General features: G+C 40.9%; 1 protein-coding gene across 14 annotated transcripts in view; it reads right to left on the minus strand.

The window, feature by feature from the left end:
* Window positions 1-20562, minus strand: part of kiaa1217 (KIAA1217 ortholog) — a 96305-nt gene that overhangs the window by 30423 nt on the left and 45320 nt on the right. For 10 of the 14 annotated variants that reach the window (XR_013627750.1, XM_078792246.1, XM_078792247.1 and 7 more), the window contains exon 2: window positions 8122-8396. Coding sequence is in view for 11 of the 14 variants with exons in the window: in XM_078792246.1 (XP_078648372.1) it covers window positions 8122-8396 (275 nt within the window). In the remaining 3 variants the exon portion in view is untranslated. Of the gene's footprint in view, window positions 1-15; window positions 696-4044; window positions 4504-5632; window positions 5799-8121; window positions 8397-10383; window positions 10526-20562 lie in introns of those variants that run through there. The other 4 variants (XM_058060857.2, XM_058060861.2, XM_058060860.2 and 1 more) reach the window with 4 other exon arrangements.

The following is a 20562-nucleotide window of genomic DNA, read 5'->3' on the forward strand; positions in this document are numbered from 1 at the left end:
CATTATCATATTTACCACAATTCAAATGTTGCCTTCCAGCAGCTCCTCCAAGTGAGCATGGAAAGTCCCTGGTCCAAAGGAAACCAGGTCCTTCCTGTGGTGTTGTTTTCGATCTTCCTGTACTCTCTCTGCAGCTGCCTTGTTCCTGCCTCTTACCCCCCAACCCTCTAACATTTTTAGCACCCATGCTTCTGTCCTTCTTCAGCTCTGATACACTGTGTCTGAACATAAAGAGATACTTGTATCCCACTGAGATAAGACCATAGTCTGTGCAGGACACTCAGTGGGTGTTTGTCAAACTAGACACAGAGCCAGAGGATAGAGACGATCTCAAGTATTAAGGAATTAATGCAGTCTGTGAAATACCTGTGCAACATAACGAGAGCCAACAAAATGCATCAGCAATGTTGCCTATCCAACATGATAACAGTTAACTTCATTTGACTTCCTTCGTGTATCTAAATGAGGATACTCAATGCCTAGCTTAGCTGAGAAATATTTGCTGACGGGGTGGTAGAGTTCTGATCTGTCCTGACTTGCTCCTTAATATCACTTTCAGAGGAACCTGCAACACTATTTCCACACCCCACAGTAATGCAACAAATGGCTGATTAGCTGGGCACTGGCATGGAACACAAATAGCAAAGCCATCCATTCAGTCAGACTGGATCAAGCTCATATTTCACACTACGTGTGAACAGGTCCACTTGCATGAAACTGGAATGTTTTTTACTAAATACAAGACCTTTTACATGAATAAAATGGACAAGCAACATCAGCCCTAGGTCCTAAACCATCGTGTACTGAGCTCGAGAGTCTCAAAGGTGAATATTTGTATTTGTAAAACCCAGATGAGCCACATACGTATGCTGAACTCCATTACATGCTGTCAAGTGCTCTGATTTATGACTACTGGCTGCTCATACCTGAATATATATTTCTGGATCACATACTTACCAACTTCCAGGTGTTCCCTCTCGTCTATGTCACCCTGCGCCATAAAACAAGTGCACCTCAAACTCCCTGCCAAGTCGCTGCTGTGTGTTTCTTAAAGAAGCAGAGATGAAACAAGGGTTCAATCCAGATGTCCTGAGCTGGACCAGTCAGCGTAGAACCTTCTCTCTCTGCCCTCTACCAATTGATAAGAGCCAATACTCTGGTCCCAAGGTGGAGTCCAGATGTGGACTGCATGCAAAAACTTGCAAATCAAAGATACACAGCCATGAAAAACACTCTTGCTCGCTCCTTGCTTGCTTCAAATGCAAACGCCCACATACGGTATGTGAGAGACATTAGCAGTAGTCTCATCAAAATGTATTGGTGGATTCATCAAGTTGCCTCTGGCTACCTGAGTTGGATCTCTTATAATTGGTTGGCAGACAATGTCAAAACAACTTAACTGTTTTTTATGCTATTCTTGTATAGATTACATATAAATAAATGGTCAAAGATAAGATTTATGGTGGATTTTTGCACTGTCCACTCAGAACGGGCATTGTAACAGGCTTGTTTGCATTACCAAGCAGTAAAGCAACATGGTGTCAACACACATACTGGCTGAGTAGTACACGCACAGCCACACTACGGCTATTTCCATGGGTTTGATCCTCAGTAGACACTTCAGCAGGCTGCAACTGCTCGACCGACAAATGGTCCAAACTTTGCAAGATCTGCTTGTGGTCAGCCGGCCTGCTCAGCAAGATACAATACAAGATAATCCCGATTTGTGTTGTGAAGCTAAGCTCAGGCTTCCAAGGCTGCAAAAAGCGCACAGTGCAAAGAGCTCAGAGGTGATTAGCTGCTTTGATTAAGACACTCGCATTGTGCTTGAGACTGTGTGCAAAACTCAGCCTGACTCGACTCATTCTGCCGTCCGTGACCACATGCAGGCCAATCATCGGCCCGTCTGTCCAAAGGGCTTACCCTGGAGACACGTGGGATTAGACGCAGCATCGGCGCCACTATACGCACAGCTTGTCTCGCTCAGTTGGGGTGCTGCCCCCCCCACAACCTGCAACCCTCACTCAAACGTTAAGCCAGGGGCGTCGAGGCATACCCTCAGTTAACTTTGACATGGTTGATTGTTGATGAGGAATTGCTTTGACCTGCAATAACATGATCAGAGTCTCTGCAAAGGAGGACGATTAATGATGGTCCCTCCATAGTTCTACCTCATCCTCAGATTTCTTGCAGGGAGTTGACGCTTAGCTCGGCTATCTTGCTGACCTTGATGATGATGAGCATTAACAAAGCTTACAGTCCTCACAAAGAAGAATTGGGAAAGGTGGGGGTCGTGGGGCTGCAGGGCAATGCATAAAAAACACTCACAGCACAGATCCCCTACTGTCCATTCTGATCGTGTACTTTTAGTCAACCTTGAACTATTGGAAAGATGCACTTTTTTTCTGTCACCAAATTTCATTTAAGGAGGAAGACTTTGCTAGCAGCATCATTTGGGAAGTCTAAAATCTCAGCAGACTGCATTTTTTTGGTGACACATTCCAGAAGAACAGAAGTAGAAGCAGCCTGTATAAGCGAACATACAACGAAACAGCGTTCTGCGCTATGATGTTTAGTGGTTACAAATTTGGTACATAATGAAGAGACTTTCTCTCGAAACAGTAAAAAGGTCAGCTATAGAAGAAGAATACCATCTGAAGGAAGAGATTTGTACGTGTGTTGTCCTGAGCTGACCCACCACATGGTTATACCAATGGTTATACCACTTGTTTTGTACTTTTGAATGTAACTTGCTTCGCAGCTATATAACTTTGTACTTTTGACAGCTATGTAACTTGCTTTGCACACTTTTTGACTTGTTTTGACTTTACACACTCATATAACTTGTTTCACACACTTAAATATCAATTGACTGGTCCCGGCAACGGGATAAATATTATGCCCATATTCTGATAACGAACTAGAATGTTGTGAGAAACGAACTAGAATGTTGTGAGAAAAATGTTACCTTGAGGTGCCTGAGGCAGAGGATGGAGGCGATGACTCCCTCCTGCGGAGACAGGCTGGCCACCTGTTTTCGCACAGGCGAGTCTATAAAGCATTTGTTTTCTCAATCCCGGTTAGAGTCTGCTGTGAACTGTGCACGAGTGTCCAGCTTTCGGTTTCCAGATTACTCTACCGGGGTGTTTTTGGCTCTCCGCCCTCTGTCAACGGTAAGGTATGCTATTCTGGATTCGAACTGTGTTGATTGGAGTGTTATGTGGGGGCATGGGGGTGACAGCTTGTGTCTAGCATAATAACTCATGATGGGAAATGTTGTGAACTGCTGTGTGTTTTACCATTAAATATCATTAATGTACATACAGTCGTTGTTTGTGATCATTTCTCTGCTGCGATCTCTCCGGACCTGTAGCAAACTATTTCACAAAACACCATCATTAAGGACAAAGATCATATTGTAACATCTACCTGGACGTAAGGATGACGAGGAGGTGGTTTATGGCAACAACAATAATAACTAAACAGCATAGTGTTTTTTTTGTTCTCTCTTTCGTTTTTATGTTCCATGTAATCTTGTATTTTATGTCCTTCATGTGTTCTGTGAACAGTGTGAGTGACTTAAGTGTTAATTTACGATAATTTCCGGCTCTTTGAACCCTTCATCTTAGGCTAATTTATGGCTAATTTATGAGGCTAATTTATGGTCACATTCTTATCTCCCACCATTTCGTACTCTTCATAACTGTCATTTTGTGCTTCATCTACATATCCTCATCATGGAACACACACAAAGATTTCATGCTTTCATTTTTTTGCTCAGGTCTGCCCGTGGATGCCGGTGCAAAAAATCCACTATCACTGGCGCAGATTTCGTAAGGCTGGACGACTACGTGATGAAGAGGACAGCACAAGCTCTAGGGCTAATTTGCCTTGAGACAAAAGTGACACTGAGCAGAGACGACACCACAAGATAATGATTGCGACACATTGTTCTGCATACTAAATATTCCAAGATAGAACATGGACACCCGTGGCTTATAGACAGATGTGCTCAACAGGATATTACACAAAAATTCAACTTACTGAACTCATTCATAGCCCGAGGACCACCTGTAGTTGGCCAACTTCCTGGCCAGGAGGCTGCACTTAAAGGCACTACAGAGACGTTCAGCTCGGCCTCAATGATCACCTGTCAGCCTGCACCTATCAAATATCATCATTGTGTTTATCTTCTCACGGGCCAATGGATGATCACCTTGGTCCGTCTGGCCACAGCTGCAGACAGCCGCCCTAAAATGGCCGCTCAACTGAATCGAACAAAAACTATTCACCTTGGAATTCACGGCTCATCACACACAGACACACAAACACACAGGCGGAAGGGGGATTGTGTATTTGTGGGCGGCTAGGCGTTTCATTGCAGGAGGCCTCTGGGCAGAGAGGGTGGGTATGTGTGGTGGCGGGCCCAGTGGGATGTTATCTCATTGCGCTGATCCAAGTCTTTCATGGCCTGCTGAGGACCGGAGGAAATGAAACTAGTGGCTTTTGTTGCCGGCTTTAAGGCAACTTTAAGGCAGCTTTTCATACAGCGTGAGCAAGATGAATAAATAAAACATGCTTACGTGAGTATTTGGGGATCGCCATTAAACAATCACCAGCTTTGTAACTCAAACCTCCTGAGACTCTTTGCATTTTCTTGCCTGCGAGGCACGCATCGCTGCCAGCAAGCCAGCTCTTCCTGTATGGCCGGCACGCTGACGTCGGCGTGAGAAAACCTCCCAAGTTATGAATCACCATATTTTTACATCATGACACCCGCTGACATGTCTAATTGTATTTGAAATTTGTTTTTTCAGCTAAAGTCATTAACAAGCTAGTCAAAAATTGCAATTTTGGCATTTTTGCAACAAGGAATAAAAATAAATCATATATATGTAAATAAGATAATAATGTGATAATACTGGTTCTCTCGCCTAAAGTCAGCTGGGATAGGCTCCAGCATACCTCCACCACCCTAGTGAGGATAAGCGGCATAGAAAGTGGATGGATGGATGTAATAATACTAATTACAGACCTATTAATAAAATGAGTTTTTCATTTGTGCCACTAGAGGTCTCTCTACCAAAACATTGTGGCCAAAGGAAGTTACATTATCAAAACACATTAAAACATAATGTCCACCCAACTCACTGATATAGGGTTGTATATTAATTGCATTGCATTTCTCCTACGATTGCACTAAGTAAATGCATTTGATTAAACACTAAATAAAAACTATACCTGCACTCCCATTACTCCAAAATTAGTTTAGAATTATCAGCTCGGGGTACAAAGTGTAGTATTAAAAGCACATTTTGAATGTAATTATTTCAATAAAAACATAATTTAGCGTCAAACACCTCCCTTAAAAGCAGCTGAAAGAAAGTCTTTTGACGTAACACAATACAAAAGCAGCGTCAAATTGCAAGTTATTTGCAATAACTAATACGCAATCATCAGTAGAATCAATATGTGCATGGCCAACTACAGGCAGCAGAAAACCTTATTCAAGTGCATTCAACCCGACACTTATCCCCTCATATTAAAAACATGACAACTTTTTGCACCTGCCAGTTCACATTTCAAGTCCTTCTAAGCTCTAGACGAGAAGAATCGCCAAGCAACAACCTACCTCGGTGTTGGACACTCAGCTCCAGAACGTGAGGACAAAGTTGTCTTTCTAAAGTCAAATGCGTAATCCATGTGCAAGCTCAGCCATGCAGCCGAGCGCTCCTGCCACCATTGCTCGTTTCCTCTCTTTCCTACAAGTCAAATAAGGAGCCCCCACCAGCGGGACATCACACATCCCCATGGCAACTATGACTCCACCCCGCCAGGCTGGAGCTGAACCTACCTGTCTGACGAGCTCAGTCTCACAACAAACTGAATATTCTGCTGTACTCAGCAAAACTCTATACCTCTGGTTCCAAAACAAGTCAAAAAAACTACAATATATTTTCTTGAAAGTGACTTCTTCCTTTATTTCTCTGTTTGCTTCATGGCAAATTTCAGTTCTGCTGCACTGATAACAATGTACTTTTTATCTGCTAATGAATGTCATTACCAACAGCTAGCTGCTAATACAAGCTACAATGCAATTACAATGATTATACTTATGTTGAGGGGGATTGAACAACATCTATTTCATGCTTCAACACTTGGCTCTGTCGCTCACGACAACCAGACCACAGAAACAGAGATGACTGATGTTGATGCATGCAGCATCACTTAAAAGGCTTTATTTCACACAAAACACTACGTCCTCTTCCCTTGCAGGTTGCCCCTGAAACATCACTCGGAGCATCCCTTGTGGCTGAATGCCAAACTCACCATTACCTCGATTGTTTTGGCTACAGGGTGACTTTTGTTTGATGTGAGCCGCAACAAACAAACACACAATGTGAGTAGATGGTGAGTAGAAGTCCCCTTTATCTACCCGTCAAGATTACAATCTGTTCCCACTTGGAAATGTCTTCAAGTCGTCCTTGGTTCATGCCATTCTGTGTTACGATGTTTTGTGGTTGAATTAAAATATGAATTTTGAAAAATGTCACTCACTTAAGAATTTGTTTGCCACGTATTCTTCCACGCATGCAGTAACTTGTTCTCAAGCGAGTCTCATCTTACAGCACCAGAATGCAATGTGTTCCTCATGCTGGGTGGATGAATACAGTGTACACTTGCTCAGCCACAGTGAGGAAGAATAACTTTTTACACTTCATTATGTCTTCCAATCAGCAGTTTGGCAAAGAAAAGGAATGCCACCACCATAGAAGTGAAAATGAACATCATAAAAAGCTCTAAGAGAGGAGACACGCCCACCAATATTGGCCATTCTTTGGGTCAGTAAACCTATCAGCCTGTTAGGTGTTCAATAAACACAATAAAAATACTGCCAAAATGGCAAAGTCTGCTATGTTAAATGAAAAAAAGGAGGGGAAGTCTTGTAATTTGTGCAGAGATCATGTTTTTGACACATACTGGCATCCGCCAGGACGTAGTATGAGGACTCAAAGGCGGACCATGGAATCCCTGGACCCCTTGTACCGTGGTTGTAATAAAGTCCAGAGGATAACTCCAGCAGAACTAGTGTGTAATAGCCAGTAATGCCCCAAGTGACCCTGCATAAAAAGTATGCAATGTATGTAGCACCACAGGCATGTATGTACTATCCGCTCACATATACCATGCATCAATAAAGAGCAATACAGATACAACAAACCATATAAAAAACATAAAATGCCATGTTGTTGTCTTGGAGATGAATGAAATTGTTATCTATCCCGCTACTGACTGACGAAACTTAGCGCCGGATATAGATGTAGTCTTCTTCTTCTTCTTGTTTTGGTTTATGGCGGCTCGTAATCAACGTTTAGGAGTATACCGCCACCTACTGTACCAGAATGTAGATGCAGGTGCACATATGACCGGAAGTCACAAATTTTCATAGAGAACCATAGAGAACCATAGAGAACACATAAAGAAATGGATATGATACTGCTTTGAAGTTAAAGGCACAAGACAAGGCACAAGAAATTCAAGAAGGAGGACATGGAGAGCACACTGAAAGAGAGAGACAGACAACATGTGTGATAAGGGAATTATGCTGTTCAAATCTGACACGGAAGAGGAAGACTTCAGAGGTTTTAGTTCCAAAGAGGATGGAAATGAATGACTTTTCTGGTCGGCTCCTGTTGTTTGAATTTATCTCAGAGATTAATTGTGTATGTATTTATCATTCTATGTCTCTATCTAGTTACATCATGCACTATTCAGTACTGTTTAACTAGATGTGTACTGTACACCCACTGTTTGGAATCTGTGCACTAAATATCTCATTTTATGATGTGCACACCTGCAGCTTATACACCGGTGCGGTTCATAGAGTATATGAATAAATCTGGATTTTCCTCTGAATTGAGTGGGTGTGGCTTACACACCGGAATTTACAGTACAAGATTATGTTGAGTTTGTAAAAACTGCAACAGTCACATGAAGATGAGGGCTGGAACTCCCACCCCAACAAAACGACTAACATGATCGTAAGGAATTAGAGAAGGTACCGTATGCAACATAACAAAAACAATCACGTCAGCCAAAATCATGCAGGTTCAATCTTACCTGCTCCCGCAGCCTCTCCTGGTGTCCCATGATGGCGGTAGCGTGGTGGGGGTACTTGTGCTTGAGGTGCTCCAAAAAGGCCTCCCTCTTCTTGTCCATGTCAGGAGGCTGCATTGCCAAGATTTCTCGGCTGCTGCGTGCACCGCCTAGCGTGTGTCTTCGTGGGATGCTGCGGACGACTTTAGAAGCGGGAGTCCCATTTGGTGAGCCCTGTCTGCGTGTGATGTTTTCGGTGTCTCCAGGGGATGTGACCCTCAGGTTGCTCTTGGTTTGCTCTGAATGGGGGGGGTCACAAAAACACACAGGGTCAAGAAGACACATGTGCAGTGCTGATGTTTTGACATCGACATAGTAGAGGTTGTACCAATAATATCATGTTTACAGTGTTACAGAACTGGACTACATCAGTGTTAATTTATGATGCAGTCCATTTACACATTAGGAAACAATAAATAATTATACTACGTAATAACACAGTAATAAAATATGACTTTTTTGTGACAGAGTTGCTCCAGGCTTCCCATGCTTGAACCTTGCTTTGTCACTGTAGCCCAATTGGCTGCACACATAAACAAAGTCTCCGCTTGACGGCACAAGAAACCCATCATCACGACCCACTTCTCCAAAAATACTTCACGCATTCCAGCACACATGAAGAAAATGAGAAAAAATGTGATGTAGCAAGGCTGAGACTGAGGCTTTTCCCCCCGCTGCCATGTTTAAAAATGATCTATTAAAAAGTCTATTTAAAAAGTTTTTAAAAAATGTCTGTTCTCATAAAAGCACTTTCACCGGCTGTCTGTGCATTTTGGCCAATCAGAAGCCTGAAAAAGCCGCCAAAATGAATAGGTCACACATTATAACACATTTGTTCATCAACTTTAAACTGAGTGCTCACTTACATAGAAGCCCAGGAAGCCCAGAATTTTTAATTTATTGCCTGTGTTACAAGGCGCACAAACACACACACACACACACACACACACACACACATACACCAAATGAAAACAACACCCTTAAGCCACTAACTTCATGTTCTGTTGTTAAAGAAGGTTTAAAAATGTCACACATTTCTTATATCTTGGTTGTAGTTTTTTTTTTAACCAGAGTTTTCAAAAGCTCATTTTTTAAAAGCATGTGGATGAGATGTTGAAAAGTATCTAATAATACATAATAATTAATGTAATAATATGATATTATATAAAATATGTGTATTTGTGTGGACATGGCCTAAGGCAGGGGTGGGCAAACTACGGCCCGGGGGCCACATCCGGCCCGCCAAGTGTTTGAATACGGCCCACCCAATCTTTCCAAAGTATTTCATTTAAACTCAACATACAACCTGGCATCATGGCCTGAGCCAACCTTTTGATGGTTTTATCAATTTCGTTTTTTGACATGGTCTGTTGTTTACAAAGTGCTCCTGAAAAAAGGGACACAAGCACATAATAATAATAATAATAATTATTATTATTATTATTAGATTATTATAATAATTATTAGAACTATTATGATTATTATAATTATTATATTAATGCTAATTATTATATTAATGATATATAATATTATTGTTACATTTGCATATTTTACATAATAATATAATAATTATTATTTTAATTTTATTGTAATTATTATAATATTTTATTATTTTTAAAATATTTAAATATAAATATAAAATAATAAATAATAATAGCAGATTGCATGACAATTTTACAGATACAATAATACCAGGTGGACTGTTACGTGTAAAATATATAGTCTGCCCCCCCCCCCCCGTAAATTTTGTCATATCAATGCGGCCCGCAAGTCAAAAAGTTTGCCCACCCCTGGCCTAAGGGGACGACCTCTTCTTGAGCGGTTAAAGGAGCGCAGTTGAAGAGGTGCTTAAATGATGGCTTTGATGCTATAACGTGAGAGCCTGTAATCAAACTTAATCCATCCATCTAAATCATGATGTTACTTCTGCACCAAGTGGGGACAACAAGGCTAATTGCAGGAAATTTCATGCAAAAGTCTCACTTGCAGATCTTCTGAGGAAACCTGCTCAGGCATTTTTAAAGTGGTGCATAATGATGTCTTTTCTATCACCAGTCCCACCCACTCCCCCATTACACCCTGCTCTAATTCCACACCATGTCTGATGTACATGCAGCCTATTTTTAACTCAAACTGGCTCTCACAACTCACTAAACTAAACACAAAACAAAAACATATGAACTGTGAACTGCACTGGCGGAGTGGCAAATCAGAAGAAATAATTACCTTGCACACAGGAAGAATCTTCACCTGACATTTCTTCCTCCATCACACCTTCTGTGTGGACATGCAGCGCCCAGCAAAAAATGTGAGGCCAGTTGGCGAGTGGGAAGAATCTGCGGCTGACCCGCTGCTTGCCTGCCCGCTTGCTTAGAGATTCCAGGAGCAGCTCACATGGAAAAAAAGAAGAGGGGGGCTCGAGATAGGCCCGGCCCCCGCCACCCCAGGATAGACTGCTGGGGGATTTAGAAAGTCAACTGCATTCCAGGACAAAGTGCGACTGGCCTCTCTCGCCCTCGGGCTCTGAGATCTACTGCGAGCATACAATCACAAGTCAGTACCGTAGTGGAGAATAGTAACAACAATAAAAACAAAAAACTTCCTTTTCTTCTGCTCAAACTCTGAAACTAACAGCTGGTTCCCAAAATTGATTCCCAAAAAAATCCCAAATTGGGAATGTTGTTTCCTTGGACTCTGATTTGATTCAAAGTAACTCTGGTCCAGCTGAGCATGAGTCGAGCTCACAGTGAGCAAACCACAGCCTGGGGGCCACATCTGGCCCACTGCCGGATGCTTAATTTAAACCTTTAATGGACCCAATTTGATAAATAGTACAACAATGACTGCTGCAATACAGGGATGCCAAAATAAACATAATCATTCAGCTAGCATAAAGCTCACATGCATTCTGCCCCAGCATGCAACAACATCAACTTGGATTTAAATTGAATCAAATGACTTCCTGAATGAAAGCAGAAAATATCCTCAAAATTACACATAACATTATTATGTCACTATGCCTGAAAAAATGTTTCCAACACACACCATTGTCCTTAAGCACACAAGTTCATTGGCTTTAGCATTAGCCGGATCGATCCAAACGGTGCAAGGAGAAGGCGCGACATTGGCGTACCTTCACGCTAGTGGGGGGAGGAAGATCAATAGGGGAGTTTGTGGGCCATGTAATTGCAAATAGTGGGCTGAGTGCGCTGGCAAATGCAACTCAGCAGCTGATGGTTAATGTGGATACCCAAGAGGACATGTCACCCACACAGGAGTCAGTTGAACAAGTTTTACTGGTGGAAAAAACTTTACATAAGGAAACCTGACCTATTTCTAGTGAGTTGGCCTCTTACAATTCCCTGAAATGTAAAAGGAAACAACCGCCAGAGAACACGCTCCAACCTGTTGCTTTCAGCAGCTAGGAGCAGATGGTACATAGCTAGCGTGCTAACAGCTCTCTTCACTATCATTCAAAACATTTAGCGAGAAAAAAACAGTTGAGAAACCTCAAAGAATACCCATTCCATTGTAAAGGCACACATTTATAGCTTTGGCCCAAACTTATGGACTGCATACTAATTCAGAGTTTACTGGAACATTTGACACACTTCAATTCTGGAACATCTGGAAGACTTTTACAGTCAAAGATTATTCAAATAGAAGAGTCTGTCACTGTGTCAGAGGTGTTCCCCCATAAAAAGTTACACCTAAAATGTTTTACCAAATTCCAGATTAAAAATGACCTCCTTTTTTTGTTTTTCAAGGAAAGTGAATTGTGAATTACTTGGCCTAAAAGCATCCATCTGGGAAGTCATGTCACATAAACCTACAAAGCAATTTGATTCTGACATGCATTTTGGTTTCATGACCAGAATTAATTTGAATATAGTCATACATATTTATGAAACTAGCCACATACATATATATACACCGACATAGTACATAGACACACAGAAATAAATAAATATTTTAATATTTAATGATAATTTGCCATGTCATCATAAGAAACGTGAAAAAAGTCTGATTCAGCAAAAAAACTATCTGGCAATAAATGAAAATTAACTCAATAATTTTACCGGCATCTATAAATTGCCATATGCATCAGTGTCTGTTTTCCTTGTCTCTCACCTCCAAACAGGCAGGAAATTCACTTTGTGCAGAATTTCAGGAACTAGACTCTTCATAGAACAATGACGCTCCATAGAAAAAATGGTGTTGGGGGGAGGCGGGTCTGGTAACATCCACACACACACATGTTGTTGACTGTGGTCCACGTGGTGAAATAGTGGTTTATCACTGTTGGAACATCTGTGCGGAGTTTGCATGTTCTCCCGTACTCCGGCTTTCACCCACATTCCAAAAATATGCATGGTTGGTTAATTGGAGACTGTAAATTGTCCATGGGTGTGAATGGCTGTTTGTCTATATGTTTATCTATGTGTTTGTCTGTGATTGGTTGGCGACCAGTCCAGAGTGCAGCCCACCTTAACTCACTGTGTATGCTAGTGGGCGCGCCTCCACACACAGAGACAAAGAGACTGTATGACTGACAAGAGGGTTCACTCCATTCATGCCTTTGTTCTATTTAGGAAATGCTCCAAGGTGCTGACAACAATCCACAGAGTGAATCCTCTTCCTGCTTGCTTGGAGGAAAGATGTGCATGCACATGGAAATATATCAAGACTGACTTTACTGCATCTGTTAGGGGTTAATCTAACAGTGGCTGATAAGGCTTTACTTCACAGGTAACTGATACCACCATGGTTGTTGCAAAGCTGTGCACAATGCAGCCGGGCCACATTTTTCACTCCTTGTGAAGGCAAATAGTCACATTTCCGATCTGGGTTTCTGGTTCCCTTCCTGGGTGTTCTCTGTCATAAAATAAGAAGTACACTTTTACAATGTTTACAACACTGTAAACATGGAGATAACTTATGTTCTTTTGTGAAATATTACAAAGCTTTCATACCCGACAGGAAGTTAACCTCCAGTGGAGCCATTATCACTTAAACTTAAACCTTTACCCCCCAAATGCTAGCATCAATTAAATCTACTTCCTGTTGTGTTTACACAGCCTAATGCATCAAACAGTGTTTCGGTGTTTGAGAGTAGCTTTAGCCATTGTGTCCCATTTGGGACTTATCTTCCAATTATGTAAACACAGAATAAAACATTGCTTTGCAAATAAACGTGCAAAAGGTGTTAGTAAGCTGTCAAAAGCCTACAAGTGGAGTTACTTATTATGAAATCTAGTTGATCTTTAACTTAAGATAATGTCCCACTAAGTGGACCACAAGCTCAGTGGGGCTGAACTTAAGCTTTGAAAGGATGGTCCATGTTTATCTTCTTTAGCCACATGATACGTTTTCTCAGTAAGATGCAAACTTGAATGATTCCCACCGCTTTGTATCATTTGAGGATGGAAGTGTGCATATGAACATTGTGCATAAACTAGTAGGAGTAACGGCTCACTAAGGAAACATACCTATAACGTGTGTGCAGTATTAACGGATTTGACAAAAGCTTTCAATACAAATAGTAACATCCTAATTATAATATTAGAAAGGTATGGAATTAGAGGGTTATTTTTGAATTGGGTCGAAAGTTACCTAGCAAACAGGAAACAACATGTGAAGCGAGGAGAATATACATACATGAATATAGCGTGCGGGGTACCCCTGGGGCCAATACTGGGACCAAAACTGTTTAACTTATATATTGTAAAGTTACAAAATAACTAAAGCTAGTATTATTTGCATATGGTACCTTTTGTTCTAGGGCAGGGGTCGGGAACCTTTTTGGCGAAGAGAGCCATGAAGGCCAGATATTTTAAAATGTGTATCTGTGAGAGCCATATACATTTTTTTAAACATTGAATGCAATAAAATGTGTGCATTTTTATGTAAGACCAACAGTTTTAGATAATGAGCTCTAATTACGTAGACCAGGCACACTACCCCACGCCAATGGGGTGTGGCCAGCACACTTTCGTGAGCAGCGCAGTGTCCAATAATAAATCAAATACTTGTTGCCATTAACACAACTTCTGCTGCTGCATAGTTTTGCACCGTACTCCGTAGACGTATTTCATTCTTTTGGCCATCTTCGTCAGAAGGCTTGGTTCTGCAGCTTTAGCTATTTGACTAAAGGAGGAAAGTTTACATTTACATGTTTTTTTGACATCTCAATGACCGAGGTAGACTACCGCATTACCCAGTAATAATCAAGTTTTGGTGTTTGACCTGGAAAATATTATCAGGAAAGATAGATATGGTTGGCCGTATTGCAGCAGAATATAGATGGACGAATTAAAATGCATAAGAAAGTTGTTGATTTTGAATATTATTTTTAACAGTAATTTCTGTGATGGTTTACTTTAAAATGTTAGCAAAAATAAATTTTTATTGAGGTAAGAAATGCTTGAGAGCCAGATACAGTCATCAAAAGAGCCCTGCCTGGCTCCCGAGCCATAGGTTCCCTACCTCTGTTCTAGGGAAAGTACACAAGTGCTAATTCAAAAGGTCACAAGTGAAATGACAATACTAAAAAGATGGCTTGATCAAATTTGATTATCCTTGAACCGAAGCACAACAAAAATAATGCTTTTTGGTCATAGCAGAAAGGATACATAAAGGATACATAAATCTCACATTAAAAATATACAACATTGTTGGCGAGACGTACCTCCATATTGATTAAAACAAGATTTGTCCTTTGTACTGTATTACCGTATTTAACTCATTGTGTGGAGATATGGGGAAACAACTATAAAAGTAAATGTCACTTACTACATGTACTGCAAAAAAGATCAGTTGGGATAATCCATAATGCCGCATATATAGAACATAGTACATACCCTCTATTTCTAAAATCCCAATTTCAACACTGTTCTGTCTATTTATAGTGACTATTATTTATTATTATTACTGTAATAATACAGTCATAATAATAATATTATGACTATGAGTTATATGAATAAAATATGGTGGCAGAAATTATATTAACATATTGCTACATTATCTTGTCATTTTCCTATGCATTATTTGGCAAAAACTACATTTGGAATACAGGAAGTGAATGAATGTATTGCAATTGACGTGAAGGAGGGTTAGGATTAAAGGGGACCTATTATGTAATTTTTTCTACCTTTTGTATTGATTTGTGGACTCCTGTAGAGCAGCTACACACAATAACCAGCACAGAAAGCTTTTTAGTTCTTCCAGAGTCTGCACCTATTCAGCTGTATTTCTTTGGATTCCGTGCTTCCCGCGAAACGCTCCCCAGTGCTTAGAATGACTTCAGCGAGCAGCTATATGTATATATATATATATATATACTGTATAGGAGTTGATAATAAATGGCGGTGTCTTTTTAAAATGTACGCTTTTAACATACAGCCATATGTGTTGGATCCAGAATCCAATCCGGAAGTAGAGACTGGACAGTCCAAAGTTTTTCAAGAAAAGAGGTTACTTCAAGATGTCTCTCAATGGTAAGTCTCTTTAGCATTTGGCATTAAGTTAGAAAAGTGGAAAACCCATAATAGATCCCCTTTAAATAAGCTTTGCATCTTCTTATAGACATGACATTCCTACTACACACCATACACGTGGAACTGCAAATTGTATTATGTGATATATTCAAATGTAACTCGTATGCATGTTCAAATAAAATTAAACCATTACTAATGAATAGTTCTGTGCCTCCTTTTCCCCCTCTTTTCTCCATTTGATGTCATCCCAACATTTTAGAGCAGAGAAAGCCTTTCTTTCTAAACAAACATCTTTGTTTATTGGCCAGTGCCAGTCTTCAGCACAAACACGCCACAGTCTCGAGGCTGTCTCTGCATCACATCAATCTAAAGTATTTTCATTAGAGAAGTTGTTGCTGGAGTTCAGGTGCATTACATCTTTCTCACAGCGGGGGGTGCTGCGAAACATGCTGCCAGCATCATTTGCAGCGATCAGGAAGGAACGCTGCACTGACAGACAATCTTGCTCAGCAAATCACTTGATGCTTTTCTGTGTTGTTGATTAACTGAGACACTAAGTGCTGCCTGTTGCTTCTCCCTAAGTGTGTGTGTACTTCATTAACTCATGGCCAGTGTAGGTGCATGTCGATCCAGATGTCAGCTCGGATGTCTGCCAGTCTCCCATGACAACAGTCTCTAGGCCGACATAGTGAGGCTGCTGGCATCTAGAAGGAGGGGAGGGGGCATGGATGGTCAGATGCAGGGAACAGCTGCAGCCAGGTGGAGGAAATCCATCCCGGAACCAGAGACAAGAAGTTCTCCCCCGCCTGTGAAGAACTTTAAAGTTAAGCCACTCAGGATGGAAGGCTGGAGAGTCCTGAAGGGATTGACTCCTGACTCTTGATCCCTGGATTTATAAAAGTGAACTAGAACAGAAATGACTTTTTAATGCAGTCATGAAGTCGTGACACTTTCAGCAGTGACTCATCCTGCAGAGGTCTCCGTCCTGCACGGTAAAACTATAACACCTATTTATTACAGTAAGACCTTTTTGCACGATTTATTGGTAAAGAGGAAGACACAATGGGAAAGTTCTAAAAAAAACACTAAGCACACCTTCACTTCTCGGGTACAGCGCTGACCCATCACTTCCACTGAGACGAATAAAAAAAAAGATATAAGCTGCTTAGGGACTTTGTCAGTCACTTTCCCGTCTCCATTTTGGGGTCGCTTCCTCGCGTTTTCCTCCACCGTGCACACAGGGTGGAAGTGGAGCATGACTTCTGAAGCTTATACAAACCTATGACTTTACAAATGACCTGGAAGGAAAGGTCTCTTGCTCATTTCAGGACCTTTTAAAATTATATTGGATCTTCGTGCAGCACAATAGTACGTTTATTTTAATAAAATAATTCATAAATCTCAAATTATGTCTACGGTTATTATCTCTCATTCTCCTCTTGGCAAACACGAACACCGATTCTTCGTCCTCTGTAGTGATGATGATTTTTGTAAGTAATTTTGTTTTTATGTATTAATACTGGATCACATTGGCCCCATCCCTACCGTGTTTGACTATAAACAGAAGTCTACCTAATACAGTATGTATTAGTAAAATCACCCACTGCAGTAGCACAATCCATAGGAGCTGAGGTGAGCGCTCGGACAACCGTCAGCAATGATGGATTATTGGCCCACGATGACTATTAACAAATCCACCAAAATGTGGAAGTATTTTGAAAAGTTTACAGATAACTCCAAGACCCTTTATGCTCATTTTCGACCCTTTGTATTGAGTTGTGGACTCCTATAGAGCAACTACACACCTGCACAGACAACTTTCTAGATCTTCTAGAATGTGCACCTATTCCAGCTGTATTTCCTTGGATTTGTACTTCCCGCCAAAATGGTCTGTTTTAATTTATTCCACCCACGGCCAGCCTGGGGGTACGCCCACTCCGCTGTGATTGTTCACACACCCAAAGTGCTTCCTAACTACGAATGAACCCCACTTTCCAATACAGTGGTTATAGGAGTTGATAATAAATGAATAAAGTCTTTGGAGAGCTAATTAATTTAGGAACTACTGGTAGCTCATGATCTACTGGCTGGAGACCCCTGATTTACTATGTTTGAGCTCAGAGTGGTAACATAGCACCGCTGGTGCAGTGTAACTCAGAAGAAGCAGGCAACCTCACCTGCCTAAGAGATAGCACTCATTGTTGGACACACTTTGTCAGAGGCGCTGTTGGTGCGGTGGAGCTCCTGTCCCAGTGAGTGCACTGCTTCCAGCTGTAGCAAAAGTTTGGAGGATATTTCACTTTCATGTTCAGAAAAACAGTCCCGTGTGAAATGCCTTTGACAGATGAAAGTATTTTTCTGTTGGAATCACCAAATACAGTAACTTCTGCCTGAACGTGTTTCATAAATGTAGTAGCAGAGTTTGGGGAAGGGCAGCGTGTTTATCTGGATTACAGCTACGCCTATATAAGGAAGTGGAAAAGTACAACAGGTCCCCTTTCAGGAAAATATTTTTTTGAAAATTGTAATATTACGAGAAACAACTAAAAAGTTGTAATTCTTGGAAAATTAGCAAAAAAAATATTCAATGCAAATATGGAAGACTACTAAATGAAAATAAGGAAGTTTAATTAGTAAGACTGTCAACATAAGGATGTGCCTTTCTGTGATTTACTTTTGTGGGGTTTGCCACAAATGAGTAGTGTTCTTTGCTTTGCTGGAGCCCTGGCTAACCTGCACGCTGCACATGTTACTACTAACGCAACGCCTCCATTTATGCTCTTCCTCTCTGCCTGTCTAATGACAATATATACATTTAGTGCATTTGTTTCATTAGCAAAGAGTTTGATACGATAGTGGAGCATTTTAAAATAAAAACAAGTGGCTGTATTGGGCATGTCACATGTTTTTCAGCTAATACATTATCTGTTTGTAAAAGGCGCAGTGCGTAGAAGGATAGTCTCAAATACCATCTTACCAATATCAATGAGTCATATTTACCTGCTATTGAAAAGTTCTACCTGCCGCCACTGAGTATTTGCAATCAAATATGAAAAGCATATGCTGAAACAAACATGATATTACTGGACTTAAAAGGATTACATTTTATGTTACCATGTATCTGCTTTCAAAACATGCAATATATCAAATGACAACCAAATACATTATTTGATACACAGAGATGCAACATATACAATGTTAAAGCGCTGTAATATGCTCTCTAAAACTTATGGGAAAGCTAGACTAAAACACACTTTCTGTCAATGAATTTCACCCTGAACTGTTTTGTGAACCTGAGCGGGAAGCATGAAATCCAAGAAATACAGCTGGAATAAGTGCAGCTCCTGGAAGATCTAAAAAGCTTTCTTGTGCTGGTTTGCGTTGACAACCCTAATTTAGCCTTCACTAGCCAATTATGCATGATGAGTTCTCGCTCAGTCCAACATTTTAGTTTTCTCCATGACTCAAACTCATAAACGCAAAAAAAATAATGGTAAAAATATTACCATGCCACTTTGGTATAGCCTGATTGGTTATCAATGACATCATCCTCAGGGACAGCCTCCTCCCCAATTCACGGATTTCATCAGTGGCAAGGCATTTCAGTGATGTAATGCGGTGGGGGGGGGGGGGGGGGGGGCACGACTAACGCTCGAGTGGTGTTTCTTTTCTTCCTTCCTTCCCCTCTTTCCTCCCCCTTGCCACCTTTCCGCCCTCCAAAGGCATCGTGATGAAAAGCCCATCTGCTTGTTTATTAGCACTCAAAGCAAGTGCACAGAGATTTGCAGCTAAACCTACAGTAATTTGGAGATACAAAAAAGAAAAAGATGAGGGGTAATGACTAGATGACAGTATTTATATTTCCTAATCCCGCCTGTGTCCAAGCTGTAATTAAAATACGGATTACAGATGATGCTGCTAAAATGTGTGCATACACTACCACAAACCACAAGTCATGAAAGTGAAAGAGTCCAAAGGAGCCACCACACACAGCAGCATACTGAAAAAGCCTGACATCTCAGCATTATGTCACTTCCCACTGCATTTATTCTGACATTTTTTTCGGGCCGGGCCTTCACATCTGTTTTTTAATCACAATTTGAGAATGTGTGTGTCCCGGGCAAACATCCAGTGCTCAAGCGGATTAGCAATGGAACTCTTCCCTGATCAAAGCAGCAGTGAATCCAGCTTACTGGGACACAACCTCGACACTTAGTTGTTAAGCAACACTGTCGTAGTAGCAGCAGCAGTGCACTGTAGCAATCACACATCATAATGTAGAACATGAATTCAACACCAGATGACAAATAAATGTCAAATAAAGTTAGTGAGTTATATATAACAAGAATGCTATAGTATGACATAATAATTATTGCACAATTTAGCAACACTGGGAGATTTGGAGAAAAGGAAATCGTACGGCAAGGGCGTCCAAAGTACGGCCCAAGGCCATTTAGGACATTTAGGGCATTTTAGATCTGTAGCCGCTTTTTAACTCATTCGACCCCAGCCATTTTTCAAAAGCCGTCCCTCTCAGTACCAGATGTTTTTGATGTTTTTGATGGATTCTTCAAGGCACAAAGAATAATGTGTTATTGGGCTATGTAGAAATGGTATATACCAAAAGAAAGATTAGACTCTCATCTTTCATCAGAAAAAAAAATTGTTTCTATTCGGGCTGTCAAATTGTAATTATATTAATCAGTTTCTAAACTAATTAATCATGATTAATCACCATTGGCAACTATGTCTGAAATATGCCGGTTTTTAATGAATATCCAGCCATCTTCTACCACTTATCTGAGGTCGGGTCACAGGGGCAGCAGCCCAAGCAGGGAGTCCTAGACTTCCCTCTCCCCGGCCACTTCATCCAGCTCCCCCTGGTGGATCCCAAGGCGTTCCCAGGACA

Source organism: Doryrhamphus excisus, linkage group LG7 (genome assembly GCF_037039965.1).
Source record: "Doryrhamphus excisus strain RoL-2023G ecotype Guam linkage group LG7, RoL_Dexc_Guam_v1.1, whole genome shotgun sequence".
NCBI lineage: Eukaryota > Metazoa > Chordata > Actinopteri > Syngnathiformes > Syngnathidae > Doryrhamphus > Doryrhamphus excisus.